General features: G+C 46.1%; 1 protein-coding gene across 1 annotated transcript in view; it reads right to left on the bottom strand.

Moving 5' to 3' along the window:
- ABCA4 (ATP binding cassette subfamily A member 4) overlaps positions 1-24,567 on the bottom strand; it is a 502,596-nt gene that overhangs the window by 133,447 nt on the left and 344,582 nt on the right. Inside the window, exons 37-39 of the mRNA XM_063941498.1 lie at positions 16,205-16,382; positions 14,087-14,202; positions 10,385-10,532 (exon numbers count right to left, since the gene is read on the bottom strand). Of these exons, the coding sequence (XP_063797568.1) occupies positions 10,385-10,532; positions 14,087-14,202; positions 16,205-16,382 (442 nt within the window). The remainder of the gene's footprint in view (positions 1-10,384; positions 10,533-14,086; positions 14,203-16,204; positions 16,383-24,567) is intronic.

Here is a 24,567-nt window from a genome sequence, read left to right as displayed (position 1 = left end):
AGATCCGAGGGGCCGTGCCCAGTCCAAAAGGCAGAACCTGAAAATGATAGCGAAGGTTGCCAATAACAAACCGCAGATATTGCTGATGCGATATGGCAATAGGTATATGCAGGTAAGCATCTTGTATGTCCAGGGATACCATATAATCTCCAGGTTCCATGGCCTGTACAATTGAGTGCAGTGTTTCCATACTGAACTTGGATACTCTCACAAACTTGTTCAGTGATTTGAGGTTGAGTATAGGCCGGAAAGACCCATTGGGTTTTGGTACTAGAAACAGGGTCGAGTAGTATCCTCTGCCTCTCTGGGGTAGAAGTACTGGCACCACCACTCCTGTATTCAGGAGGGAACTCACAACCATTTGTAGAGTTTGCGTCTGTAATGGATCTGAATGGATAACCATTGTGCAGAACTGGCGAGGGGGATGCCTCTTGAAAGAGACTGCGTACCCGTGAGAGACAATTTCTCATACCCATGCATCTGAAGTGGTCTTTAACCAGATCTGGGTGAATCGCAGAAGTTGGTCTCCCACCCTGGGATCCCCCAGGGGGAGGCTTGTCCCATCATCCAGCAGGCTTGTCGTGTTTAGAAGCAGGCTGACAGGATGCCCAGGATTGTTTAGCCTTGGACTTTGTGGTTTTGGAAGCACGAGATTGTCTCGGGTATGCCTGACCTTTTGCTTTCCTTTGAGGCCGAAAGGAGTGAAAAGTGGGACTTGCAGAAGGAGTAGTGTTAGGGAGAAAGGCAGTCTTAGCAGTCGCCAAGTCAGCCACAATTTTATTGAAGTCTTCCCCAAACAGGATGTCTCCCTTAAAAGCGAGTACCCCCAAGGTCTTTTTGGAGTCCAGGTCCACCTTCCATGACCTCAACCACAGAATGCGGCGAGCCAGGATGGACGTAGTCGATGCCTTGGCCACCAACACACCTGCCTCAGAGGACGCCTCCTGAATGTAATAGGCGGCGGTGGTCATGTGAGACAGGTACTGTCTGGAAATGTTAGATATATCCTGAGGAAGCTCTTCCTCTTATGCCTGAACCCATGCTTCAATTCCTTTTTGTAGCCCAAAAGGCTGCTATAGTGGGTCTATATACAGCACCTGTAATGGAGTAAATAGACTTCAGGCATCCTTCCACATGCTTATCTGTCGGTTCCTTCAGTGAGGTGACAGTGGTGACAGGCAGAGTAGACAACATCACTAGACAGGTGACATGGGAATCCACCGGTGGTGAATTTTCCCACTTGTTACTAGAGATGAGCGGGTTCGGTTCCTCGGAATCCGAACCCGCCCGAACTTCATGTTTTTTTACACGGGTCCGAGCGACTCGGATCTTCCCGCCTTGCTCGGTTAACCCGAGCGCGCCCGAACGTCATCATCCCGCTGTCGGATTCTCGCGAGGCTCGGATTCTATCGCGAGACTCGGATTCTATATAAGGAGCCGCGCGTCGCCGCCATTTTCACACGTGCATTGAGATTGATAGGGAGAGGACGTGGCTGGCGTCCTCTCCGTTTATAGAGAGTGAGACTAGAGTAGAGAGAGACACAGTAGTAATTTTGGGGAGCATTAGGAGGAGTACTTTAGGAGGAGTACTACTACTTGCTGAAGTGATAGATAGATAGTGTGACTGTATAATTGTATATCTGACTTGTGGGGGAGACACTGACAGTGGGGAGCAGTTAGAGTCTGAGAGCAGGACTCAGGAGTACATATAACGTACAGTGCACACTTTTGCTACCAGAGTGCCACACTGCCCTTGTGACCACACTGACCACCAGTATAATATATATTGTGATTGTCTGCTTAGGAGTACTACTTGCAAGTTGCTGATAGTGTGACCAGTGACCTGACCACCAGTTTATAATAATCACCACCAGTTTAATATATATAATATATATATATAATTGTATATAATATATATATATATAATATTGTATACCAGGCACCTACCCGTGGGTTTTTTTTTTCTTTCTTCTTGATACATACTACTATAGTAGCTTACTGTAGCAGTCTGCGGTGCTGCTGAGCTGACAGTGTCCAGCAGGTCCGTCATCAGTCATTACATAATAAATATATATACCTGTCCGGCTGCAGTACTAGTGATATTATATATATATATTGATTTCATCTCATTATCATCCAGTCTATATTAGCAGCAGACACAGTACAGTAGTCCACGGCTGTAGCTACCTCTGTGTCGGCAGTCGCTGGTCCATCCATAATTGTATACCACCTACCCGTGGTTTTTTTTTCTTTCTTTCTTCTTGATACATACTACTATAGTAGCTTACTGTAGCAGTCTGCGGTGCTGCTGAGCTGACAGTGTCCAGCAGGTCCGTCATCAGTCATTAGTACATAATAAATATATATTATATACCTGTCCGGCTGCAGTACTAGTGTGATATTATATATATATATATTGATTTCATCTCATTATCATCCAGTCTATATTAGCAGCAGACACAGTACGGTAGTCCACGGCTGTAGCTACCTCTGTGTCGGCAGTCGCTGGTCCATCCATAATTGTATACCACCTACCCGTGGTTTTTTTTTTCTTTCTTCTTGATACATACTACTATAGTAGCTTACTGTAGCAGTCTGCGGTGCTGCTGAGCTGACAGTGTCCAGCAGGTCCGTCATCAGTCATTAGTACATAATAAATATATATTATATACCTGTCCGGCTGCAGTACTAGTGTGATATTATATATATATATATTGATTTCATCTCATTATCATCCAGTCTATATTAGCAGCAGACACAGTACGGTAGTCCACGGCTGTAGCTACCTCTGTGTCGGCAGTCGCTGGTCCATCCATAATTGTATACCACCTACCCGTGGTTTTTTTTTTCTTTCTTCTTGATACATACTACTATAGTAGCTTACTGTAGCAGTCTGCGGTGCTGCTGAGCTGACAGTGTCCAGCAGGTCCGTCATCAGTCATTAGTACATAATAAATATATATTATATACCTGTCCGGCTGCAGTACTAGTGTGAAATTATATATATATATATATTGATTTCATCTCATTATCATCCAGTCTATATTAGCAGCAGACACAGTACGGTAGTCCACGGCTGTAGCTACCTCTGTGTCTTTTAGTTGTGCCTATTAAAATATGGAGAACAAAAATGTTGAGGTTCCAAAATTAGGGAAAGATCAAGATCCACTTCCACCTCGTGCTGAAGCTGCTGCCACTAGTCATGGCCGAGACGATGAAATGCCAGCAACGTCGTCTGCCAAGGCCGATGCCCAATGTCATAGTACAGAGCATGTAAAATCCAAAACACCAAATATCAGTAAAAAAAGGACTCCAAAATCTAAAATAAAATTGTCGGAGGAGAAGCGTAAACTTGCCAATATGCCATTTACCACACGGAGTGGCAAGGAACGGCTGAGGCCCTGGCCTATGTTCATGGCTAGTGGTTCAGCTTCACATGAGGATGGAAAACTGAAAAGACTGAAGCTGGCAAAAGCACCGCAAAGAACTGTGCGTTCTTCGAAATCCCAAATCCACAAGGAGAGTCCAATTGTGTCGGTTGCGATGCCTGACCTTCCCAACACTGGACGTGAAGAGCATGCGCCTTCCACCATTTGCACGCCCCCTGCAAGTGCTGGAAGGAGCACCCGCAGTCCAGTTCCTGATAGTCAGATTGAAGATGTCAGTGTTGAAGTACACCAGGATGAGGAGGATATGGGTGTTGCTGGCGCTGGGGAGGAAATTGACAAGGAGGATTCTGATGGTGAGGTGGTTTGTTTAAGTCAGGCACCCGGGGAGACACCTGTTGTCCGTGGGAGGAATAGGGCCGTTGACATGCCTGGTGAAAATACCAAAAAAATCAGCTCTTCGGTGTGGAAGTATTTCACCAGAAATGCGGACAACATTTGTCAAGCCGTTTGTTGCCTTTGTCAAGCTGTAATAAGTAGGGGTAAGGACGTTAACCACCTCGGAACATCCTCCCTTATACGTCACCTGCAGCGCATTCATAATAAGTCAGTGACAAGTTCAAAAACTTTGGGCGACAGCGGAAGCAGTCCACTGACCAGTAAATCCCTTCCTCTTGTAACCAAGCTCACGCAAACCACCCCACCAACTCCCTCAGTGTCAATTTCCTCCTTCCCCAGGAATGCCAATAGTCCTGCAGGCCATGTCACTGGCAATTCTGACGAGTCCTCTCCTGCCTGGGATTCCTCCGATGCATCCTTGCGTGTAACGCCTACTGCTGCTGGCGCTGCTGTTGTTGCTGCTGGGAGTCGATGGTCATCCCAGAGGGGAAGTCGTACTCGTAAGACCACTTTTACTACTTCCACCAAGCAATTGACTGTCCAACAGTCCTTTGCGAGGAAGATGAAATATCACAGCAGTCATCCTGCTGCAAAGCGGATAACTGAGGCCTTGGCATCCTGGGTGGTGAGAAACGTGGTTCCGGTACCCATCATTACTGCAGAGCCAACTAGAGACTTGTTGGAGGTACTGTGTCCCCGGTACCAAATACCATCTAGGTTCCATTTCTCTAGGCAGGCGATACCGAAAATGTACACAGACCTCAGAAAAAGAGTCACCAGTGTCCTAAAAAATGCAGCTGTACCCAATGTCCACTTAACCACGGACATGTGGACAAGTGGAGCAGGGCAGGGTCAGGACTATATGACTGTGACAGCCCACTGGGTAGATGTATGGACTCCCGCCGCAAGAACAGCAGCGGCGGCACCAGCAGCAGCATCTCGCAAACGCCAACTCTTTCCTAGGCAGGCTACGCTTTGTATCACCGGTTTCCAGAATACGCACACAGCTGAAAACCTCTTACGGCAACTGAGGAAGATCATCGCGGAATGGCTTACCCCAATTGGACTCTCCTGTGGATTTGTGTCATCGGACAACGCCAGCAATATTGTGTGTGCATTAAATATGGGCAAATTCCAGCACGTCCCATGTTTTGCACATACCTTGAATTTGGTGGTGCAGAATTTTTTAAAAAACGAGAGGGGCGTGCAAGAGATGCTGTCGGTGGCCAGAAGAATTGCGGGACACTTTCGGCGTACAGGCACCATGTACAGAAAACTGGAGCACCACCAAAAACGCCTGAACCTGCCCTGCCATCATCTGAAGCAAGAAGTGGTAACGAGGTGGAATTCAACCCTCTATATGCTTCAGAGGTTGGAGGAGCAGCAAAAGGCCATTCAAGCCTATACAATTGAGCACGATATAAGAGGTGGAATGTACCTGTCTCAAGCGCAGTGGAGAATGATTTCAATGTTGTGCAAGGTTCTGCAACCTTTTGAACTTGCCACACGTGAAGTCAGTTCAGACACTGCCAGCCTGAGTCAGGTCATTCCCCTCATCAGGCTTTTGCAGAAGAAGCTGGAGACATTGAAGGAGGAGCTAAAAGGGAGCGATTCCGCTAGGCATGTGGGACTTGTGGATGCAGCCCTTAATTCGCTTAACAAGGATTCACGGGTGGTCAATCTGTTGAAATCAGAGCACTACATTTTGGCCACCGTGCTCGATCCTAGATTTAAAACCTACCTTGGATCTCTCTTTCCGGCAGACACAAGTCTGCTGGGGTTCAAAGACCTGCTGGTGACAAAATTGTCAAGTCAAGCGGAACGCGACCTGTCAACATCTCCTCCTTCACATTCTCCCGCAACTGGAGTTGCGAGGAAAAGGCTCAGAATTCCGAGCCCACCCGCTGGCGGTGATGCAGGGCAGTCTGGAGCGACTGCTGATGCTGACATCTGGTCCGGACTGAAGGACCTGACAACGATTACGGACATGTCGTCTACTGTCACTGCATATGATTCTCTCCCCATTGAAAGAATGGTGGAGGATTATATGAGTGACCGAATCCAAGTAGGCACGTCAGACAGTCCGTACTTATACTGGCAGGAAAAAGAGGCAATTTGGAGGCCCTTGCACAAACTGGCTTTATTCTATCTAAGTTGCCCTCCCACAAGTGTGTACTCCGAAAGAATGTTTAGTGCCGCCGCTCACCTTGTCAGCAATCGGCGTACGAGGTTACTTCCAGAAAATGTGGAGAAGATGATGTTCATTAAAATGAATTATAATCAATTCCTCCGTGGAGACATTGACCAGCAGCAATTGCCTCCACAAAGTACACAGGGAGCTGAGATGGTGGATTCCAGTGGGGACGAATTGATAATCTGTGAGGAGCGGGATGTACACGGTGATATATCGGAGGATGATGATGAGGTGGACATCTTGCCTCTGTAGAGCCAGTTTGTGCAAGGAGAGATTAATTGCTTCTTTTTCGGTGGGGGTCCAAACCAACCCGTCATTTCAGTCACAGTCGTGTGGCAGACCCTGTCACTGAAATGATGGGTTGGTTAAAGTGTGCATGTCCTGTTTATACAACATAAGGGTGGGTGGGAGGGCCCAAGGACAATTCCATCTTGCACCTCTTTTTTCTTTCATTTTTATTTGCGTCATGTGCTGTTTGGGGAGTGTTTTTTGGAAGGGCCATCCTGCGTGACACTGCAGTGCCACTCCTAGTTGGGCCCGGTGTTTGTGTCGGCCACTAGGGTCGCTTATCTTACTCACACAGCTACCTCATTGCGCCTCTTTTTTTCTTCTTTGCGTCATGTGCTGTTTGGGGAGTGTTTTTTGGAAGGGCCATCCTGCGTGACACTGCAGTGCCACTCCTAGATGGGCCAGGTGTTTGTGTCGGCCACTAGGGTCGCTTAGCTTACTCACACAGCTACCTCATTGCGCCTCTTTTTTTCTTTGCGTCATGTGCTGTTTGGGGAGTGTTTTTTGGAAGGGCCATCCTGCGTGACACTGCAGTGCCACTCCTAGATGGGCCAGGTGTTTGTGTCGGCCACTAGGGTCGCTTAGCTTACTCACACAGCTACCTCATTGCGCCTCTTTTTTTCTTTGCGTCATGTGCTGTTTGGGGAGTGTTTTTTGGAAGGGCCATCCTGCGTGACACTGCAGTGCCACTCCTAGATGGGCCAGGTGTTTGTGTCGGCCACTAGGGTCGCTTAGCTTACTCACACAGCTACCTCATTGCGCCTCTTTTTTTCTTTGCGTCATGTGCTGTTTGGGGAGTGTTTTTTGGAAGGGCCATCCTGCGTGACACTGCAGTGCCACTCCTAGATGGGCCCGGTGTTTGTGTCGGCCACTAGGGTCGCTTATCTTACTCACACAGCTACCTCATTGCGCCTCTTTTTTTCTTTGCGTCATGTGCTGTTTGGGGAGTGTTTTTTGGAAGGGCCATCCTGCGTGACACTGCAGTGCCACTCCTAGATGGGCCCGGTGTTTGTGTCGGCCACTAGGGTCGCTTATCTTACTCACACAGCTACCTCATTGCGCCTCTTTTTTTCTTTGCGTCATGTGCTGTTTGGGGAGTGTTTTTTGGAAGGGCCATCCTGCGTGACACTGCAGTGCCACTCCTAGATGGGCCCGGTGTTTGTGTCGGCCACTAGGGTCGCTTAGCTTAGTCATCCAGCGACCTCGGTGCAAATTTTAGGACTAAAAATAATATTGTGAGGTGTGAGGTATTCAGAATAGACTGAAAATGAGTGGAAATTATGGATTTTGAGGTTAATAATACTTTGGGATCAAAATGACCCCCAAATTCTATGATTTAAGCTGTTTTTTAGTGTTTTTTGAAAAAAACACCCGAATCCAAAACACACCCGAATCCGACAAAAAAAATTCGGTGAGGTTTTGCCAAAACGCGGTCGAACCCAAAACACGGCCGCGGAACCGAACCCAAAACCAAAACACAAAACCCGAAAAATTTCCGGTGCACATCTCTACTTGTACACAACTCTGTAGGGAGAGGATAGCGAGCTACCATCCTTTTAGACAGGGAGAATTTCATTCCTTGAAAAGACCAGGGTTCTTGTCGTATGTCCACTAGATGGTCAGAAGTAATAACGTTTTAGTTACCTTTCTGACGTTCAAACCTATCAGGTTTTTTAGACACCGTAGTGGAATCCTCGTCATCATCAGTAGGATCTGCTTAACAGCAAACACTAAGTTAGAGACATCAACCTGGGTAGTGGATTCCTCGCCAAAAGCAGCTGATGGGACAGTATACTTCCCACCCTCATCAGAAGAATCTTCTGAGAGATTAGTGGATTGTGAGGAGGAAGTAGCCCGCTTAGATAACCCTATGACACGAGAGTGACTTTGGGCAGTTTTATGTCTAACCAAGGAGTGACTCCATTGCTGCAACTGGGTAGACAAATTATCCGCCCAAGGCGGATTTACCATAGGGACAATATGTGGCTGTAATTGCACAGGAGGTCACATAGGGGGCATAAGGCGTGTCACAAGCGTATTGAGTATAGTTGAGAATGCCGCCCAAGGTGGCTCCTGATTGGTTACAGGAGCTGCGGACTGACTGGGAGATGTATGGCAAATAGTACACAGACCGTCATACAAAACTTCCTCAGGCAAATCCTTGGCGCATGCGCTGCAGGATGCAGGAGCGTCCTCGGATTTCTCGCCCTTTGTGTTAGACATTATTAGGGAATGCAACCGCAGAGTGTATTAGTACGACACAGCCAGACAGAGTGCAATACCTGCAAATAAATTCCCTAGTATGTGACTGCGTACACAGTACACAAACACCAGCGAATAAGTCCGGTATTATGCGACTGAGCCCGCAGTACGCAACACCAGCAAATAAATCTGGTATTAGGTGACTGAGTACACAGTAGAGCACACTTTAATTGGTAAATACTGTGAAGCACTATATATGGACCCTGACGCACCTAGTCCCCTAGGGTACAGAATACAGTGATAGATATAGCTGGGATACACTGAAAGTGAAATCCACACAGCAGATAGAGGCACACACAGTCACAGTGACAATGCAGATAATTATTTTAGTAATACAATAAAACTGCACTGGACTAGTATATGTATATTATATATAACAATGCACGGTCTGAGACTGGATGTATATATTAGAATACTCGTACAATATATTCTGGCACGGGTACACTTGTTCTTAACTAACGCTATCTTAATATCGACATGTAGAATACTTAAGTGCTTGTAAAACCACGGCGCTGATGTACAGGTGGGTTTACAAAGGAGACCTTGCCCTGCAATCCCGAAGACCAGGGAGTGAGGGAGAGTGTGAGGCAGCTCCAGGGCGGGAACACCAGCAGTAGATGGCACCCTGAACCGGGGGGAGAGGCTACAGGACAAGCGCCGGTTCCCCTATGCTGGACTACACCACCTGGTATTATGGAGTTTTATTAAAATGGATATTAGTATAGCCGACCTGTACTCCTATGCCCTGGTGGATATAGTGGGGTCCCTGCTCGGTTAGTGTCCACGCCAGCGTTGCAGTTTGCCTCCCTAGACTGCAACAGGAACGCAATTTAGTGGCGGGTCCCGCCTGGGGGACCCTCTTACCGTTTCCCTGTAGCAGCCATGCGAACCAGGAGAGCGTCTGCAACCGTGTGCCTAGAGCCGAAGCATCTCTGCCACAAGTACCTGGGAACAGGCCGCGGGAGTATGCAACGCCGCTTGGGAGGTGATGGAGCTGCAGCGCTGAAGTGTCACCATTACATACAGCGCTGACAGCCCAGTTTTGAAGAAATTTTCTGTCAGAAAAAGCTTTTTCAGGGCTGCCCAGTGCAGCCCTTCTGTTAGTGACTGCTTCTACAGGCACCAACTCAAAACTGAGCTCACAGTGCCTGGAGGCGGGGTTATAGCAGAGGCCCCACAATGCATCCTGGGACAGCCTAAAGCTTTAGCCTGTTGGTGCCTCTCTGGATCAAGATCCACTCTACACCCGATGTTTCCCTGTGGAAACCAATGTACCCTGCTGCAGAAATCACAGTTGCACTATGTGCCCTGGATCAGGCCCTGTGCCTTGTGCAGCCACTCACTACACAGATCTATTTAGCTGCAATCTGCTTACCCACTATATTTACATTATGCATTTCAATTGTTAAGTTGCTATTTTTTTAAATAAATCAACAACTTTTTTCTAGATTTGTAATTTTTTTTAGTATATTTTACATGTAAATATTCTGTTTTGAGAGAACGATTTGTATATATATATATATATATATATATATATATATATATATATATATAAATATATATGGCTGAAGACCCCAATTACAGGATAGCTATTCCCAACTGTGATCAGGAGACAGTGCTATATAAAGAATAGTTTATGGTTACTTTTTCAATTTACTTGTTTTTAGGTGAATTTACTGACAGATTAATAATAGCCTAAATAAACTGTGGGCCATAGCGACCAATCAGATCTGAAGATTAGTCAGTCAATCGCAAGCTCCATAAAGAAGGCAAATGCCTGATTGGTAGTTACTAGTCACATGCATGCACTCTGCAGCCTGTTATATAACAAGCCTCCAGACGTTCTCTTACTCACCCTGTTGTTTTCAAAGAGATCCAGGATGAAAGTAATAGCGCTGCTGTTTATGCCAATAAACAGATTCATACATGATAAAGCAACATAGGCTGTGCTTGGCACATTGAAAAGATATGATGCGGGATACATCATAGGAATTACAGCCCATCTGCAAATACAAATAAGATATCATTTGGCTTAAAACTCTCTTTATATTCAACAATATAGGCCCTCATTCCGAGTTGATCGGTCGCAAGGCGAATTTAGCAGAGTTACACACGCTAAGCCGCCGCCTACTGGGAGTGTATCTTAGCATCTTAAAATTGCGACCGATGTATTCGCAATATTGCGATCACAAACTACTTAGCAGTTTCAGAGTAGCTCCACACTTACTCTGCCTGTGCGATCAGTTCAGTGCTTGTCGTTCCTGGTTTGACGTCACAAACACACCCAGCGTTCGCCCAACCACTCCCCCGTTTCTCCGGCCACTCCTGCGTTTTTTCCGGAAACGGTAGCGTTTTCAGCCACACGCCCATAAAACGGCCTGTTTCCGCCCAGTAACACCCATTTCCTGTCAATCACATTACGATCGCCGGAGCGATGAAAAAGCCGTGAGTAAAAATACTATCTTCATAGCAAAGATACTTGGCGCAGTCGCAGTGCGAATATTGCGCATGCGCACTAAGCGGAATTTCACTGCGATGCGATGAAAAATACCGAGCGAACGACTCGGAATGAGGGCCATAGAAATTAGTTATTGTGTGTCTGGGATGTTCGGTTTATCCTTTTTTTGGGAAGGGTTTCAACTACAGGTATTTATTTAAATGGTAACAAACCCAAAGAATTAAATTCTGATCAAAGACACAAATATCATTGCATATTTGGTTACCTATTTAACACATAAAGCAATATAATAACACACATAAAATATGGCTAAGGTTCAAAGGAGAGTTCAATACAGACAGCAACAAATATTTCATGGCATATGCAATCCTAGTAGAAAATCTTGTCTCTCTAAATTGAATAGGTTCCTCCTTCAGAATAGAGCCCAGATAGTATTTGTATCAATTTGTATCGTGCACTAATATAAAACATAATTTGTGTTTTCTATGATGAAGCATGTAAGGCCAAGACAGAGTAAAGAGCACCATCTAGTGGCCATTCTAAGATAAGCACGTCATAATGTATACAAACTTAGTATGACTGGTATGAAGCATTTACAAGGAGATATGTGGGATCTCGGGGGGTCATTCCGAGTTGTTCACTCGCTAGCTACTTTTAGCAGCCGTGCAAACGCATAGTTGCCGCCCACGGGGGAGTGTATTTTCACTTTGCAAGTGTGCAAACGCCTTTGCAGCCGAGCGCAGCAAAAACATTTTGTGCAGTTTCAGAGTAGCTCTGGACTTACTCAGACCTTGCGATCACGTCAGTCTTTTTGGTGCCGGAATTTACGTCAGACACCCGCCCAGCAAACGCCTGGACACGCCTGCGTTTTCACAAACAATACCAGAAAACGGTCAGTTGATACCCATAAACGCCCTCTTTCTGTCAATCACCTTGCGTTCGGCTGTGCGAATGGAATCTTTGCTAAACCCATTGCCCAGCACGATCCTCTTTGTACCCGTACGATGCGCCTGCGCATTGCGGTGCATACGCATGCGCAGTTTTGCAGTTTTTTTACCTGATCGCTGCGCTGCGAAAATCGGCAGCGAGCGATCAATTCGGAATGACCCCCTCTGTCAGGAAAAAAGTGTAGGTGATGTCTAGATTGCTAGCACAAGTCCGCCAAACATGTTACATGTGACCTGACTCTGAAATTCAAAGTTAGAAATAGTTGAATGCTTGCTATAGAAGACAGTGTTAAGTTATCAAATAGGACTCATTTCATAAGTTGTACTTCTATGCAGGACTTAGCAAATATATTAGGATATCTCTTTGATACATAGTACTGTACAGTATATTGAATACTGCACCCCGGTGACAGGGTTTTATAGTTTTATGGCCACCATGGACTGGACTGTACACGGCAGCCACCAAGGCTGTACACTTTACTACCAGCACACTGGCCACCGTAGACTCGGCTGTATTTGACATAATTGAGCCACAGAGTCTGCTCTCTTTATTGTACACGAGTCTGGACATAATGGGCGGTATTCAAATGTTTGAAAAGTCAGTTTGATGGCTGTTTTTTCCTATCTAATAGACAGGAAAAAACAGACACCCAACCGACTTTTCAAACATTTGAATTCCCCCCAATATGTACATGAATTTACCAGGGCCTAGACTTAGCCAGTGGGAGAAACTGCTGTACAGCACAGTGAGCATATACATTGTATACTGCTCAATAGAGAATTGTTTCTATACATTACAATGGCCACTGTGGAATAGGAATTGTACACTGGCCACCAGGGAATAGGCGTTGTCCACTGGCCACCAGGGAATAGGCGTTGTACACTGGCCACCAGGGAATAGGCGTTGTACACTGGCCACCAGGGAATAGGCGTTGTACACTGGCCACCAGGGAATAGGAATTGTACACTGGCCACCAGGGAATAGGAATTGTACACTGACCCCTAGGGAATAGGCGTTGTACACTGGCCACCAGGGAATAGGCATTGTACACTGGCCACCAGGGAATAGGCATTGTACACTGGCCACCAGGGAATAGAAATTGTACACTGACCCCTGAGGAATAAACATTGTACACTGGCCACCAGGGAATAGGAATTGTACACTGGCCACCAGGGAATAGGCATTGTACACTGGCCACCAGGGAATAGGCATTGTACACTGGCCACCAGGTATAAGACGTTGTACACTGATCACAAGGGAATGTGCATTGTACGCTGGCCCCCAGGGAATAGGCATTGTATGCTGACCCCTAGGTAATAGGCATTGTGCAATGGCCACCGGGGATTAGGCATTGTACACTGGACACCAGTAAATAGGCATTGTATAGTGGCCACTAGAGGATAGGCATTGTATACTGGACACCAAAGAATAGGAATTGTACAGTGGCCACTAGTGAATAGGCATTGTACAGTTGCCTCCAGGGAATAAGCGTTGTAGAGTGGCCACCAGAGAACAGGCATTGTACAGTGACCACTAGAGAATAGGCATTGTACACTGGCCACCAGGCAATAGACATTGTACAGTGGCCCCAGGGAATAGGCATTGTACACTAGTCCCCAGGGAAAAGGCATTGTACACTGGCCACCAGGGAAAAGGCATTGTACACTGGCCACCAGGGAATAGGCATTGTACACTGGCCACCAAAGAAAAGACATTTTACAGTGGCCACCAGGGAATAGGGATTGTACAGTGGCCCCAGGGAATAGGCATTGTACACTAGTCCCCAGGGAAAAGGCACTGTACACTGGCCACCAGGGAATAGGCATTGTACACTGGCCACCAGGGAATAGGCATTGTACACTGGCCACCAGGGAAAAGACATTTTACAGTGGCCACCAGGGAATAGGCATTGTACACAAGTCCCCAGGGAATAGGCATTGTACACTAGTCCCCAGGGAATAGGCATTGTACACTGGCCACCAGGGAATAGGCATTGTTCAGTGGCCACCAGGGAATAGGCATTGTACACTAGTCCCCAGGGAATAGGCATTGTTCAGTGGCCCCCAGGAAATAGGCATTGTACAGTGGCCACCAGGGAATAGGCATTGCACACTATGAAATAAATCTATATGCAACTACTGTATTACTTACCCATAGAAAAAGAGTAGGGCTATGAGTGCTGGTAGGTTTGACGAGGACGTATATGCTTTTTTTTCAAACACTATGAATATTATCACCACCATAGCCACACTTACAGCATAGTTTGCCTGTGTAGAAAAAAAAATGTCTAAGAAATAAGAAAGCATTAGACACTAATAATAATAACTAGGTGATTCATCGCGCCCTACGGGCGCTCTTCACACCGTCGTAAGGGGCTATGCCCCCTTAACCCTTGCATACCCTTGTGGCGTGCAATATTTGTATTATATGGAGTATTACCTCCAATCATAATTGTGTGAGTGGTTAAATATTGCATGGACAAAGGGCGTGCGATGGTTAAGGGGCCGTAGCCCCTTGTTTTTTTATCCCCTATCTACAGTGCAGAGACTTGATGGAGCGGCATACCCTCCAACTACCTTTTTTTTATGGTCCGTACCGATTTTTGGCTCTCCAAGCTTCCATTGAAAGTATAGGAAAAGGGGCATGGTCACGCTGCTGTACCCAAGGCCACGCCCCCTTTTCAAATTTGTATAGATTTTTATGTGTAAATTGTTGGAGGGTATGTTGCTGCAGATGCAGTGGGCATATTTTGGGGTGTGGACCTGGAGCTGCAGCTCCATTGTTAATCCTGCTCTGGGAAGTTGGAACACACAGCAGCCAAAGGGCAGAGCCTCCCATTGGATGTAACCTGTGTGGGAGGGCATTTCTCGCCCAATCAGCTGTGGACTGGGTGTGACAGACCTGCTGCTAACCCAATGAGAGCTCCTAGCCACTCTCAGCGTTATACACACAGGCACAGAGTCACAGATCTGGGCTATTATATAGGAGATAATAATAATAACAACAACAACAACAACAACAACAACAACAACAACAGATCAGTGGCCTAAGAAAAAGAACATTTCCTACTTGGTCATTTATAAATGCACCACACTAATACCCCTTTTCCACTAGCTCAAAAAACACGGGTAAATGCACGGGGGCGCGCATTTACCCATGTATTTTGCTAGTGGAAAAGGGTCCCCCCGCAAAAACCCGGATCAAGTGACCCATGAATCCTACCCAGGCAACTACCTGGGTAGGACACGGGAATGATACGGGTAGGGTTGTAGTGTATACGGAAGCCGCGTCGATGCGACGCGGCTCCCGTTTACACTGTATGGAAGGGCGGTGCTGGGAGATTATGTGAACTCCCAGCGCTGCCCCTGCCGCGCCACTAGCAGCGGCACCAACCCGGCAATAAGCCGGGTTGGTGAGCGCAGTGGGAAAGGGGGCTGAGCACGGGCCGCAGCCACGTAGCACCCGTGTCAGGCTCCCGGCTGCGACCCGTGCTTAGTAGGTGGAAAAGGGGTATAAATCAGTCACTTCCAGCTCTGTGACATCAAACACTAATTTGTACACTGCTAGCCAGGACAAATTGCCACTGATTATTGCAGAACAATTTGATGTATACTGCAGCTTGGTGTATATTCCTGGAATTAAGTTTTCCATGTGAAATGTGGATGTTTCACACTTTGAGTACCTGGTGTAGCAGCAGACTGGAGTTAAATTCCGGGTATATATTCCGGGTTTTATACCTGGCTAATAAAGTTGATTCTGATTCAATCTTGATTTAGCAGGAGTCTAAACAACCTTTTTATCTATTGAAAATGTCAAGGATCTTGCACCGCAATTACTGTGGCAATAATGACAGTTGGGCCTCTCCGCTCGCATTTTGCTCAGTCATAAAAGAGTCTTTAGAGAAAGTTCAATAATATATTCCATTGAGGCGCATGCCTACCTTCACTCTTCGAAGACGCCTTTGCAAACTACATTTGCACCTAGGTTTGTAGAGAGGCAGGAAACACTTTTGTGTGTTTGAAGCTTGGCATCGGGCACACTGTATCTAGAACTATGATTATCCACCATATTGAAACTGGAAAATTGATTGCATTAAAATTATAGAGCACCACCTAATCTTTGCCAACTTCAGTAGAAATGGACAAAAATCAGTTCCTTTTGCAGAGTAAAAATGGTCATGCACCCCTCTGCATATCAACATTCCTTAAACATAATATATATGCAGAGCACTATTATACGACATAAGGGATGAAGACCTTGTGCACTTACTATGTCCCAAGAGAAGTTAGTGAGCCAGTACACGGTTGGTGTGACACCACTGACAAACTGAAGGTGCTTGGCGTTAGATACCCTCTCTTGGATCAAATACAGCACAAAACTTGCTGGTATGAAAGACATGGCAAAGATAACACAAATAGCAACCACAACATCCACCGATGTAGTCAGCCTGGGAAAGAAATATAAACTCAATTACAAAAATACAAAGTTACATGTTTTTAATACAAAAATACACAGAGACTGATATACAGTTTACATTTGCCTTGTAAAAATATGACCCTCATTAAATTTGTTGCAGCACAAATGTGCAAAACCTACAGCAGTATTTTAAATTGAGTTTATCTTAGACTTGTGTGCTCTGCACTTAGAGGGGTGGGTTGGGGCCCTCACGTGTATGTTTGGTACAGAAAAGACATGGAGACACTGGATGCAGTTACATTGCCGGCTGTCAGGTATCCGACAGCTGACAATACCGACAGCCGGAATCCCAGCGCACAGGGGCTATTCCCACTCGTAGGTGTCTACGACGCCCACAGAGAGGGAATAGAACCTGTGGCGGGCGCAGCAAGGGGACACAAGGGGTCTCTTTGCGCTCACCCCACTGTTGGCATACTGACGGCCAGGATGCAGTTGTCGGTATACTGATGGCTGGCATCTTGACCGTCGTAAATCCTACTGAACCCGGAGACGCAAGTTAATCTACTAAAGAGGTATCCTTAAGATATAGGGCCTAAATTAGACCTGATTGCAAATGCAAAATCTTTCTATAATGGGCAAAACCATGTGCACTGCAGGGAAGGGGGGGGGGGGGGGGCAGATATAACATGACCAGAGAGAGTTAGATTTGGGTGGGTTATATTGTTTATGTGCAGGGTAAATACTGGCTGCTTTATTTTTACACTGCAATGTAGATTTCAGTTTGAACACCCACCAAATCTACCTCTCTCTGCACATGTTACATCTGCCCCCCCCTGCACTGCACATGGTTTTGCCCATTACAGAAATATGTTGCTGTTCCGATCAGGTCTGAATTAGGCACATAGTATGTACACCTTTTAGGATGCATATCATTGTACGTCCCATATGCCTGGTATAATTTTTCATGTTGATGGTGATGACGACAGACACATTTTTGTGATGGATGTATTTATATGACAGACTTCAAACTACATAGTCGCATTTTTAGGTTCAACCATAAATCGGGCCTTTACAATTAAAATAGGATTTTAATAACTACCGGTAAATCCTTTTCTCTTAGTCCGTAGAGGATGCTGGGGACACTTCAAGAACCATGGGGTATAGACGGGATCCGCAGGAGACATGGACACTTTAAGACTTTTAAGGGGTGTGACCTGGCTCCTCCCTCTATGCCCCTCCTCCAGACTCCAGTTATAGGAACTGTGCCCAGGGAGACAGACATTTCGAGGAAAAGGATTTATTTTTAAACTAAGGTGAGATACACACCAGCTCACACCACAAACACGCCGTACAACATGGCATTCAACAGAACTCCAGTCAAAGGCATGAACCATGTCAGCAACAGGCTGACTATAACAGAAACACAATCTGTGTGTAAACATAACTAATAACTGCAGATAGAGTCCGCACTGGAACGGGCGCCCAGCATCCTCTACGGACTAAGAAAAAAGGATTTACCGGTAGGTATTAAAATCCTATTTTCTCATACTTCCTAGAGGATGCTGGGGACGCTTCAAGAAACATGGGGTTTATACCAAAGCTCTAGAACTGGCGGGAGAGTGTGGATGACTCTGCAGCACCGATTGACCAAACATGAGGTCCTCATCAGCCAGGGTATCAAACTTGTAAAATTTCGCAAAAGTGTTTGAACCCGACCAAGTAGCTGCTCGGCAGAGTTGTAATGCCGAGACGCCCCGGGCAGCCGCCCAGGACGAGCCCACCTTTCTGGTAGAGTGGGCCATTACGGATTTTGGTAACGGCAATCCAGCCGTAGAATGAGCTTGCTGAATCGTATTACAGATCCAGCGCGCAATAGTCTGCTTGGAAACAGGCGTTCCAATCTTGTTGGCAGCATATAGGACAAACAGAGCTTCCGTTTTCCTAAGATGAGCTGTTCTGGTGACATAAATCTTTGAGGCCCTGACAACATCGAGAGATTTTGACTCCGCAAAGGCGTCAGTAGCCACCGGTACCACAATAGGCTGGTTCATGTGGAATGATGAAACCACCTTCGGCAGAAATTGTTGACAAGTCCTCAACTCCGCTCTATCTTCATGGATGATTAAATAAGGACTCTTGTGAGACAAAGCCGCTAACTCAGACACCCGCCTTGCGGATGCTAAGGCCAATAGCATGACCACTTTCCAAGTGAGAAATTTCAACTCTACCTTCTGTAAAGGTCCAAACCAATGTGTCTGAAGGAAATGCAACACCACGTTAAGATCCCATGGTGCCACTGGGGGCACAAACGGAGGTTGGATATGCAAAACTCCTTTCACGAAAGTCTGAACTTCTGGAAAGGAGGCCAATTGTTTCTGAAAGAAAACTGATAAGGCCGAAATTTGTACTTTAATCAAGCCTAACTTTAGGCCCGCATCCACTTGCAGGAAATGGAGAAAACACCCTAACTGAAATCCTACCGTAGGAGCCTTCTTGGATTCACACCAAGACACATATTTTCTCCAAATACGGTGATAATGTGTAGACGGTACTCCTTTTCTAGCCTGAAGAAGTGTGGGAATGACTTCATTGGGAATACCCTTTCGGGCTAGGATCCGGCGTTCAACCGCCAAGCCGTCAAACGTAGCCGCGGTAAGTCGTGAAATACGCATGGCCCCTGCTGTAACAGATCCTCTCGTAGAGGAAGAGGCCAGGGATCTCTTATGAGTAATTCCTGAAGATCTGGATACCAAGCCCTCTTTGGCCAATCCGGAACAATGAGGATCGCCTGAACCTTTGTTCTTCTTATGATCTTTAGCACCTTTGGAATGAGTGGAAGTGGAGGGAACACGTACACCGACTGAAACACCCACGGTGTCACTAGCGCGTCCACTGCTATTGCTTGTGGATCCCTCGACCTGGAACAATGGGGGTCATTCCGAGTTGTTCGCTCGCTAGCTGCTTTTAGCAGCATTGCACACGGCTAGGCCGCCGCCCTCTGGGAGTGTATGTTAGCTTAGCATAATAGCGATCGAAATATTAGCAGAATTGCAACTACATTTTTTCTTGCAGTTTCTGAGTAGCTCCAGACCTACTCCTAGATTGCGATCAGCTCGGTCCGTTTAGTTCCTGGTTTGACGTCACAAACACGCCCTGCTTTCGGCCAGCCACTCCCCCGTTTCTCCAGACACTCCCGCGTTTTTCCCTTGCACGCCTGCGTTTTTTAGCACACTCCCGGAAAACGCTCAGTTACCACCCAGAAACGCCCCCTTCCTGTCAATCCCTCACCGATCAGCAGTGCGACTGAAAAGCGCCGCAGAATCCACAGCAAATCTACTAAGTTTTTAGTAAAATAACTAAGCGCATGCGCCCTGCGTGCCTTGCGCATGCGCATTTTGCAACAATTCGCAGCATAGCGAAAATCGGCAACGAGCGAACAACTTGGAATGACTCCCCATATCTCTGAAGTTTCTTGTTGAGGCAAGACGCCATCATGTCTATTTGAGGAATTCCCCAAAGACTTGTCACTTCTGTGAAAACCTCTTGATGAAGACCCCACTCTCCTGGATGGAGATCGTGTCTGCTGAGGAAGTTTGCTTCCCAGTTGTCCACTCCTGGAATGAAGATTGCTGACAGAGCGCTTGTATGTCTTTCCGCCCAGCGGAGAACTTTTGTGGCCTCTGCCATTGCCGCCCTGCTCTTTGTTCCGCCCTGGCGGTCTATGTGCGCTACTGCTGTTATGTTGTCCGACTGTATTAGGACGGGCAGGTTGTGAAGAAGACGTTCTGCTTGAAGAAGACCGTTGTAAATGGCCCTTAACTCTAGAATGTTTATGTGTAGACAAACTTCCTGGATTGACCATTTTCCCTGGAAGGTTTCCCTCTGTGTGACTGCTCCCCAGCCTCAGAGACTCGCATCCGTGGTTACTAGGATCCAGTCCTGGATCCCGAACCTGCGTCCCTGTAGGAGGTGAGAGCTGTGCAGCCACCACAGGAGTGAGATTCTGGTCTTGGCGGACAGGATTATTTTCCGGTGCATGTGCAGATGGGATCCGGACCACTTGTCCAACAGGTCCCACTGAAACACTCTGGCATGGAATCTGCCAAATTGAATGGCCTCGTAGGCCGCCACCATCTTCCCCAGCAATCGAGTGCATTGATGGATTGACACTCTCGCTGGTTTCAGAATTTGTTTGACCAAACTCTGAATTTCCAGAGCCTTCTCTTCTGGAAGAAAAATTCTCTGTAATTCTGTGTCCAGAACCATTCTCAAAAACGACAGCCGTTTTGTCGGATTCCACTTTGACTTAGGCAAGTTTAGGATCCAACCATGTTGTGGTAGAACTGTCAGGGAGAGCGTAATGTCCTGCATTAGCTTGTCTTTGGATCTCGCCTTTATCAGGAGATCGTCCAAGTACGGGATAATTGTGACTCCTTGCATGCGAAGGAGAACCATCATTTCCGCCTTTATCTTGGTGAAAATCCTTGGAGCCGTGGACAGACCAAACGGCAACGTCTGAAATTGGTAATGACAATCCTGAATAGCAAACCTCAGGTAAGCCTGATGCGGAGGAGGTATGGGGATGTGTAAGTAGGCATCCTTTATGTCGACCGACACCATGAAATCCCCTTCCTCCAGACTGGAGATCACAGCTCGGAGAGATTCCATCTTGAATTTGAATTTTCTTAGGTAAAGATTGAGGGATTTCAGGTTCAGAATTGGTCTGACCGAACCGTCCGGCTTCGGGACCACAAACAGGCTTGAATAAAAGCCTTCTCCCTGTTGAGACGGGGGAACCCTGATAATGACTTGATCTAGACACAACTTTTGTATCGCATCACAAACAACCTTTCTGTCCGGAAGAGAAGTTGGTAAGGCCGATTTGAAAAATCGGTGAGGGGGAACGTCTTGAAACTCCAGTTTGTACCCCTGGGACACTATTTCTAAAACCCATGGGTCCAGGGCCGAACAAGCCCAGAATTGACTGAAGAGCCAGAGACGTGCCCCCACCGGTGCGGACTCCCGCAGAGGAGCCCCAGCGTCATGCAGTGGATTTGGCAGAAGCCGGGGAGGACTTCTGCTCCTGGGAACCTGCCACGGCCAGAGATCTTTTACCTTTTCCTCTTCCCCTATTAGCAAGGAAGGAATAACCTCGGCCTTTTTTGTATTTATTTGGCCGAAAGGACTGCATCTGAAATTGGTGTGCTTTCTTTTGTTGTGGAGGAACATAAGGCAAAAATGACGACTTACCCGCGGTAGCCGTAGATACCAAATCAGTGAGACCCTCACCAAACAAGACACTACCTGTATATGGGAGAGACTCCATAGCTTTCTTAGAGTCAGCATCAGCATTCCATTGATGAATCCACAATGCCATCCTAGCTGAAACCGCCATGGCATTGGCTTTTGATCCCAAAATGCCAATATCTCTCGCGGCCTCATTTAGGTAGGCCGCAGCGTCCTTGATATAACCCAGAGTTAACAGGACACTATCCCTATCTAGGGTATCTATATCAGATGACAAGTTATCTGCCGACTTTTTTAGAGATGAGCGGGTTCGGTTCCTCGGAATCCGAACCCCCCCGAACTTCAGCCTTTTTACACGGGTCCGAGGCAGACTCGGATCTTCCCGCCTTGCTCGGCTAACCCGAGCGCGCCCGAACGTCATCACCCCGCTGTCGGATTCTCGCGAGGCTCGTATTCTATCGCGAGACTCGGATTCTATATAAGGAGCCGCGCGTCGCCGCCATTTTCACACGTGCATTGAGATTGATAGGGAGAGGACGTGGCTGGCGTCCTCTCCGTTAGTAGATAGAGACACTTGAGTTGATTACTTAGTAATTTTGGGGAGCATTAGGAGTACTCAGAGTGCAGAGTTTTGCTGATAGTTAGTTACTAGTGACTGACCACTTTATTATTGAATATAATCCGTTCTCTGCCTGAAAAAAAACGATACACAGTCACATACCATATCTGTGCTCAGCCTCAGTGTGCTGCATGATAATATCATCTATGTATATCTGACTGTGCTGAGTGCTCACTGCTCACACAGCTGAATTGTGGGGGAGACTGGGGTGCAGTTATAGCAGGAGTACAGTGCACACTTTTGCTGCCAGTGTGACTGACCAGTGACCACCAGTATATTGTCTGCCTGAAAAAGTTAAACACTCCTGTGGTGTTTTTTTTTTTATTCTATAAACGCATTCTGCTGACAGTGTCCAGCAGGTCCGTCATTCATTATATTATATAAATATTTACCTGCAGTAGTGTTATATTTTTTTTGTTCATCTCTATCATCTTTATCATCTCTATATTAGCAGACGCAGTACGGTAGTCCACGGCTGTGGCTACCTCTGTGTCGTCAGTGCTCGTCCATAATTGTATACCTACCTGTGATGGGTTTTTTTTTCTATCTTCTTCATACTAGTAGTTTAGGAGTCTGCTGACAGTGTCCAGCAGGTCCGTCATTATATTATATATACCTGCAGTAGTGATATATATATATATTTTTTATATCATTATCATCTCTATACTAGCAGACGCAGTACGGTAGTCCACGGCTGTAGCTACCTCTGTGTCATCAGTGCTCGTCCATAATTGTATACCTACCTGTGGTGGGGTTTTTTTTTCTATCTTCTTCATACTAGTAGTTTAGGAGTCTGCTGACAGTGTCCAGCAGGTCCGTCATTATATTATATATACCTGCAGTAGTGATATATATATATATTTTTTATATCATTATCATCTCTATACTAGCAGACGCAGTACGGTAGTCCACGGCTGTGGCTACCTCTGTGTCGTCAGTGCTCGTCCATAATTGTATACCTACCTGTGGTGGTTTTTTTTTTTCTATCTTCTTCATACTAGTAGTTTAGTAGTCTGCTGACAGTGTCCAGCAGGTCCGTCATTATATTATATATACCTGCAGTAGTGATATATATATATTTTTTATATCATTATCATCTCTATACTAGCAGACGCAGTACTGTAGTCCACGGCTGTGGCTATCTCTGTGTCGTCAGTGCTCGTCCATAATTGTATACCTACCTGTGGTGGGGTTTTTTTTTTCTATCTTCTTCATACTAGTAGTTTAGGAGTCTGCTGACAGTGTCCAGCAGGTCCGTCATTATATTATATATACCTGCAGTAGTGATATATATATATATTTTATATCATTATCATCTCTATACTAGCAGACGCAGTACGGTAGTCCACGGCTGTAGCTACCTCTGTGTCATCAGTGCTCGTCCATAATTGTATACCTACCTGTGGTGGGGGTTTTTTTTCTATCTTCTTCATACTAGTAGTTTAGGAGTCTGCTGACAGTGTCCAGCAGGTCCGTCATTATATTATATATACCTGCAGTAGTGATATATATTTTTTTTATAGCATTATCATCTCTATACTAGCAGACGCAGTACGGTAGTCCACGGCTGTGGCTACCTCTGTGTCGTCAGTGCTCGTCCATAATTGTATACCTACCTGTGGTGGGGTTTTTTTTTTCTATCTTCTTCATACTAGTAGTTTAGGAGTCTGCTGACAGTGTCCAGCAGGTCCGTCATTATATTATATATACCTGCAGTAGTGATATATATATATTTTTTATATCATTATCATCTCTATACTAGCAGACGCAGTACTGTAGTCCACGGCTGTGGCTATCTCTGTGTCGTCAGTGCTCGTCCATAATTGTATACCTACCTGTGGTGGGGTTTTTTTTTCTATCTTCTTCATACTAGTAGTTTAGGAGTCTGCTGACAGTGTCCAGCAGGTCCGTCATTATATTATATATACCTGCAGTAGTGATATATATATTTTTTATAGCATTATCATCTCTATACTAGCAGACGCAGTACGGTAGTCCACGGCAGTGGCTACCTCTGTGTCGTCAGTGCTCGTCCATAATTGTATACCTACCTGTGGTGGGGTTTTTTTTTCTATCTTCTTCATACTAGTAGTTTAGGAGTCTGCTGACAGTGTCCAGCAGGTCCGTCATTATATTATATATACCTGCAGTAGTGATATATATATATATTTTTTATATCATTATCATCTCTATACTAGCAGACGCAGTACGGTAGTCCATGGCTGTGGCTACCTCTGTGTCGTCAGTGCTCGTCCATAATTGTATACCTACCTGTGGTGGGGTTTTTTTTTCTATCTTCATCATACTAGTAGTTTAGGAGTCTGCTGACAGTGTCCAGCAGGTCCGTCAT

The sequence above is a fragment of the Pseudophryne corroboree genome, chromosome 9 (assembly GCF_028390025.1).
Source record: "Pseudophryne corroboree isolate aPseCor3 chromosome 9, aPseCor3.hap2, whole genome shotgun sequence".
Taxonomy (NCBI): domain Eukaryota; kingdom Metazoa; phylum Chordata; class Amphibia; order Anura; family Myobatrachidae; genus Pseudophryne; species Pseudophryne corroboree.
This window is presented reverse-complemented; position numbering and strand designations above follow the sequence as displayed.